Here is a 6,603-nt window from a genome sequence, read left to right as displayed (position 1 = left end):
CTGTCATCCCCTCCTCCTCCTGCCCTCAATCTTTCCCAGCATCAGGGTCTTTTCAAATGAGTCAGCTCTTTGCATCAGGTGGCCAAAGTATTGGAGTTTCAGCTTCAACATCAGTCCTTTCAATGAGTATTCAGGACTGATTTCCTTTAGGATGGACTGGTTGGATGTCTTTGCTGTCCAAGGGACTCTCAAGAGTCTTCTCCAACACCACAGTTCAAAAGCATCAATTCTTCGGTGCTCAGCTTTCTTTATAGTCCAACTCTCACATCCATACATGACCACTGGAAAAACCATAGCCTTGACCAGATGGACCTTTGTTGACAAAGTAATCTCTCTGCTTTTTATTATGCTGTCTAGGTTGGTCATAACCTTCCTTCCAAGGAGTAAGCATCTTTTCATTTCATGGCTGCAATCACCATCTGCAGTGATTTTGAAGCCCAGAAAAATAAAGTCTGTCACTGTTTCCACTGTATCCCCATCTATTTGCCATGAAGTGATGGGACCAGATGCCATGATCTTAGTTTTCTGAATGTTGAGCTTTAAGCCAACTTTTTCACTTTCCTCTTTCACTTTCATCAAGAGGCTCTTTAGTTCCTCTTCACTTTCTGCCATAAGGGTGGTATCATCTGCGTATCTAAGGTTATTGATGTTTCTCCCGGCAATCTTGATTCCAGCTTGTGCTTCCTCCAGCCCAGCGTTTCTCATGATGTACTCTGCATGTAAGTTACATAAGCAGGGTGACGATATACAGCCTTGATGTGCTCCTTATAAGACAAGAGGAGATACGTATAAGTGTTGGGGGGAGGTTGCTTCTGCTTTGTGGTTTCTATTTCTGTTGAGTTGAGGGATGAGATTATCCACTGAGAGTGAGGGAGAGGGATGGGAGGAAGGCGGGCCTGGGACTTGCCAGCATCCTGGGACCTGAGGTTGGTGGGAAAGCCTTGGAAACACTCAGCAAGGGTCAGCGGATTGGGGTCCCTGAAGAAGATTCTAGCTGGTGGGTTTGCAATGAGCGCGGTCCTTCTGGTTCCACAGTTTCCCCACTAGCCCAGGGGCAGGGTGGGAACAACCTGTGGCTGCACTGTTCAGGGAGCTGACAGGGTGGGGGAGGATGTGGGAGAGGATGTGGGGAGTGCTGGGTGTGCCCCCTCCGTGACCCTGCGACTGTCTGAGGGGTAGAGACACGTGTGGTCCGGGGAGCGAGGGCCGGAGGTCTCGCAGGCCGCAGGGGAGGGGAAGGGCTGAGTGTCCCTGGCTCTGCTCCCTCGCCCCCTGTTGCAGGACCACAGCCCAGGCCACAGGCCCTCTGCCATGATGCGCATGGCTCCAGGTCCCGTGACTTGGTTTCCTAGGCACCTGGGAATGCTCTTCCTGCAGCTGGTGTTAAAGAAACTCAGAGGAAATGCAGTGGAGTTGAGGGAGAGGAAGCAGGAGTCCACGCGAAGACCTGGACACGAGTGTTCCAAGTAGCTTTATTTGTAATGGCCCGACCTGGAAACACCCTCGGTGTTCATCAGCGGGGAGGGGGGACACACCTGCGTGTCCTGCAGTGGGAGGAGCTACTGACCCGAACCAGCAGGTGGGAGAGAGACAAGAAGGAGAGAAGGCAGACAGAGAGGGCTTGTCTGTGTGATTCCACATGTGTGACACCCTGGGAACTCTAGAAAGCGCCAGTGAATCTATGGTAACAGGAAATGTACCAGTGGCTGCTGGGGACGGGGGGGACAGTGAGAACCAGTGGGTAGGAGATGGGAATTACAAAGGGGCACAGAGAGGATATGGGGGCTCACATCTTGATTTCGGGGTAGTTTCACAAGTGTGTACACATCTGTCAAAACATTACACTGTACACTTTATGTGCAGTTTATTGTATCTTACTCTAGTAGAAATTTAGTGGCACTTCCTTAGTGCATTCCATTATACTATATAATTATATTATATATTAAGGTATTAATTACTGAGTGGATCCTGTTCTGGGCTCTGAGACCCCTAGTCTAAAGCCTGGGAGATAGGGTGGTCCGGGGGTCCTGCCCTGTGCATACCTCGGGCTCAGGAAGTATCAGTGTCCTTGGTTGGCAGGGAGCTGAGAAAGGTGGGTGGACCCCCCTGCCGTGGCATCTGGAGACCAGAGGATCTACACGGGGAGCTACCTTGCTGGGAGTGAGGTGCTCGAAAGAGCTTGGGTAACAAGGGGGCACGTCTGGGCCTGGGTCCTGGCTTCATCACCTACTGATTCTGACTTTGGGGGACTTACTTAGCCTCGCGGAACCGCAGGTGTGTAATCTGCAGAGCTCCTGCTGTGAGGGAGCGTTGTGGATGGTGGTGCGCAGCCCGGCAGACACTTGAGGACTGCCGACCCTCGCAGCCTCCTCTTCTCTTGTCCGTTGCGAAGCTGCAGTGAAGAGCCTTCTGTGTGCGTCTCGTGCGGCTTCACTGGTCACCTCGAATGTCGCCTCCTTCATGATGCCACCATGCTGCTGCCCTTCCCTAACCCCGTGCAGGGAGTGCTCCCCCCTCTGACTTGTAGTGTTCTCTCTGTGTGGCTCCTATCACCTCATATTCCAGATATCTTTTTACACATCTGTCTCCCAGGTGGGTTATACAAAAGCAGTGCATCCTCTGAGGTCAGGGATCTGGGATTCTTCATCTCTGCACCCTGAGTCTGCTCAGTAAATGTTCTGCGTGTGTGCGTGAGCAAAGGCAGCCTGGTGTCTGGGGTTGGACAGTCAGTACTGATATGACGGTGGTGATGGGTGTCCTGCGCAGGGAAGCCTCTGTGACCTCTGACATGTTCGCTTTGGTCTTCTAGTGATGAGGAGAAGTCAACCTGCTGGGTGCATCCTGGAACAGCATTGCCCATCCAGAGCGGACACTCCTCCTGTCCAGGTAAGGAGCTCGTCCCTCCCTGCCTTTGCAAGCCGTGAGGCGGGGATGCCCTGTGGTGGCTGTGGGAACCCGCTACCCTGACTTTGCTTCTGGAATTTTCCTTTCTCTTCGTATGGACTCAGCTAAGCATTGACCCACCACTGGGCAGATGAGGGCAGGAGGCTTGATGCTCACCTTGAGGTCTTTTCGAGCTTCCAGTCCTGTGCTCAGTGACTGGGACTGACCTCTGAGGATGAAGAGTTTGCTTATCCCTCTGCCCAGTTGGAAAACCCCCTCCACCCTGAGAGCGCCCTCCCAGGCTAGCAGGAAAGATGGGCCCCATCCGAGCCAAGATGGTTTCATTCTAAATTGAAGAGGTGGAGACACCAAGAATCATAAGGCCTGGGGTGTTTCAAGTGAACAGCCCACCACCTTCTTCAGGATACTGCCGTGGACCATAGGGGAGGGGCGGGATCGACAATGTTGGACCCCCTCACCCCACCCCCGCCCCTCGCTGGCCTCCCAGCCCTTCACCCAGCCACACAGATGGCCTCCCAGCCCTTCACCCAGCCACACAGAGTCCTGGTCATTCTTGGGGCACAGGAGCACTGCCGGATGTGCAGGTCAGGTGCTGACTTGCCCAGAGCCTGCTTTCTTTTCATTTCGGAACTGGACTTATTTTGGTCCTAGAGCCAAAAAGGACTTCAGGGATCATGGAGTCTGACTCCTTCATTTTAAAGCAGAGAGAAAGGGCCTGGCTCAAGGCCACTTAGCTAATAAGCAAAGAAGCATCGGAGTCAAATGCGCAAGTTCTAGAGACAGAGAGACCTGAGCTCAAATCTTGGCTTGAGTTTTTACTAGTGTGGCTTTGAGCAAGTGGGTAGTTCTTCTGGGACTTAGCTTCTTTGTAACATGGGGATAGGATTATGAACCTCAAAACGTTGTAGCACCGATTATGCAAGAGAGTCACCATCAACAGAGGTGACTTTTATGGTTTTTGTCGTCATTGTACTTTCAACTTGAAGCAAAGCCTCATGACCCCAAGGCTGCGGCTGTCTTCCTCTGGGTTGGTGGTGCCACCTTCCACGTTTTGACTGTTTTCAGCTGGAGTCTGTCCATCTTACCGTGGCCCTAGGTAAGGCCAGAGGATGAATACAAGCCTGTGAGCCAATCCTGTCGTTTTTGGCTGCAGCCAACTGGTTGTCCAAGGTTGGGAAAGGGTTAAGATGCCCCTGAAGCTTGCTGGAAGGGCAGCTGCCTTAGTGGGCACTCCGCCTGGACAGGAATATAAGCACTCTTGGTGTTGCCTGGGCAGAGAGGGCAGTGTGCAGGGAAGTTGCTGGAAAAGGCAGGGGACATAATCCACGCTGGCCTCTTTCCCAGGCACATCACAGTGGCAGGATTATTTATGATTCTGACCCAATGGGGATCCTTCTACACGGGGAGGCTGCCAACCCACGCCCTTCTGAATGGGAGCATCCTCGCGCAGGGACAGAGGGGAACAAGTAGCATTTATGGGGCAACACAGAGGAAAGAATGTGAGCTTTGCACGTAGGCGACCAGACTCCTGTCCTGGCCCAGACACTTCCTGTGTGACCTCTGGCAAGTCGATTGAGCTCTCTGGGCCTCAGTTTCCTCATCTGTACAAATGCTTGGGCTGATGCCTGTTGTGTAATGTTGCTGTGCAGACTGAATATGCTCGCAGGGGTAAACCGCGTGCCTTAGAGGAGAGAGGCTCTCACTAAGCAGTGGCCGGTGGTGTGATTTCTGTGGACCATGTCCTGAGAGGGAGGTGGGCTGCCCCGCTGCACTGAAGCATCGGCATCTCCATCAGCAGCAGCTATGGAAATGCAGAGCCTTGATACCCGGCAGTGAGTGAAGAGAACAGTGAGTAGCTGAGGCCAGCACTCTGTCCAGCCCAGGCCCCACTGTCCAGCAGCTTGTGTCTGAGGGCAGCTGGGAACAGGGCAGGAGAGGTGCAGACCAGCACTGAGTAGCCATAGTTTATAAAACCTCTTACACAGGCAGGTTGAGAAAATCTGTGCCCGTTTCCTAATGTGTCAGCCACAGGGCTCTTGCAGCGGTGCCCTGCCTGCCTCCACCTCATGCTGGATTCCCTCGGACTCCCGGAAAGCTTGTCCTCCTCTGCCGCCGTTGGAGGCGGCCTGTTTGAGAGGCAGGACTCGGCCAGGGTGACTGTTTTGGGGGGGCGGCAGAGCCAGAGGCTCCCGGAGCGCCCTGTGGAGAAGGAGACGCGGAGTCTCTGGAGCTGTGCAGCAGGGGCTGCGCCTGCCTGGAGGACTGCCTAGATGCCTCAGAGCCAAGATCAGCTTCCTTGGCTACTCAGTCCTCTTTCATTTTGCAAGTCAGTGATTCTCCATTCTAAGCATTTTCATGGATAAATTGTTTTCAGAGGTGCTGTTAAAAAAAAAAAAAAAAAAAAAAAGCCTCATTTTTTTCTGGGACTGATTTCCCAGGTCTGTGGTGTCTTATTCAGAAGCAGAGCTAATGACAGTGGCCTGGGATCTGAAGACTTGTGCGTGCGTACTAAGTCGCTTCTGTTGTGTCCAGCTCCTTGCAACCACATAGACTGTAGCCTGCCACCCGCCAGGCTCCTCTGTCCATGGGACTTCCCAGGCAAGAATACTGGAGTGGGTTGCCATTTCTCCTCCAGGGGATCTTCCCGACCCAGGGATTGAACCTGCATCTCTTGCATCAGCAGGCGGGTTCTTTACCACTAGCACCATCTGGGAAAGCCCTTGGAGACTTGAGTCGTGGTCTTATCTTAAGTGCTAATTATCCATGAGATCTGGGGCCAGTGACTCGCCGTGGCTCCAGCTTCTGCTCCTGTCATATAAGCAGGGATGATCCTGAGGACCTTCTAGGGCGGTCATCTGTGCATTCACTGCTACATCCCTGGGGGCTGGCACAGGGCCTGGCCAGAACAGATGCGCAGTAACTGTTTGTTGAATGAATGAGCGAAGGCTGCAAAGGAGTGATCTGTTTTGTTGCTTCACTGCTCTCTGATGGGGGGCATCTCCTCCACTGCTACCTCTCTTACTGTTTGCTGGAGCACAGACTGATAAGGACAGAAAAGGGTGAGATTGTTGGTTTGACCACTGCTGGCGTATCTGTGAATTGCCCTGCTTCTCCGAGTCTCCATCCCTCCTGAGTGCAGATTGGGCTTGCGGAAGAGAGGGTGATTTTGTGATTTTGCTTCCTCACAGGTTTGCCCAAGGGCTGGGAGATGGATTCTACCCAGGAAGGAGCTGTGTATTTCATCAAGTGAGTAAGATGGAGTTTCTTTCCAGTCTTGGGGTTCTACTTTTGTCCTTGTGCCTGATACCTCCTTGGGCGGAGAGACAGTTAAAGGGTCTTCCTGGAGGCCTTGCTGGGGTCTGTGAATGGCCAGGAGGTGTCACGGGTTCCAAGTTAAAGATAAAGCCCAGGGCGTGTGTGTGTGAAGCTTTGCAGATAAAGCCCAGGGTGTGCGCATGTGCATGTGTGTGTGTGTGTGTGCCCAGGAGAGCTCGTGTCAATCACAGGAAGTTCTCTGGGGTGGCGGGGTGGGGCTGGGTGATGAATGGAACGCTGGGCTGGGCTGTGTGGGTGGGAGGGACATGGCCCAACAGAGCAGAGGAGAGAAACTCTTCTAGACACTTGGATCAAAGGGTTAGAGGAAGGAGCACGGTTGTCAGGAGAGGCGGGAAGCAGAGGTGAGAGGGAGGGAAGGGGTGA

At 53.1% G+C, this 6,603-nt stretch overlaps 1 protein-coding gene across 1 annotated transcript in view; it reads left to right on the top strand.

Annotated features, from left to right (window-relative positions):
- The first annotated feature begins 685 nt into the window (after positions 1–685).
- The window catches only part of PLEKHA6 (pleckstrin homology domain containing, family A member 6), a 134,127-nt gene continuing 128,209 nt past the window's right edge, over positions 686–6,603 (top strand). The window contains exons 1-3 of the mRNA XM_010854252.1: positions 686–719; positions 2,810–2,886; positions 6,093–6,150. Coding sequence (XP_010852554.1) covers positions 6,113–6,150 — 38 coding nt within the window. The 5' untranslated portion in view covers positions 686–719; positions 2,810–2,886; positions 6,093–6,112. The remainder of the gene's footprint in view (positions 720–2,809; positions 2,887–6,092; positions 6,151–6,603) is intronic.

This window comes from Bison bison, unplaced genomic scaffold (genome assembly GCF_000754665.1).
Source record: "Bison bison bison isolate TAMUID 2011002044 unplaced genomic scaffold, Bison_UMD1.0 scf7180017864338, whole genome shotgun sequence".
Lineage (NCBI taxonomy): Eukaryota > Metazoa > Chordata > Mammalia > Artiodactyla > Bovidae > Bison > Bison bison.
The sequence above is the reverse complement of the archived record's forward strand: the minus strand, read 5'-3'. Positions and strand labels throughout refer to the sequence as shown.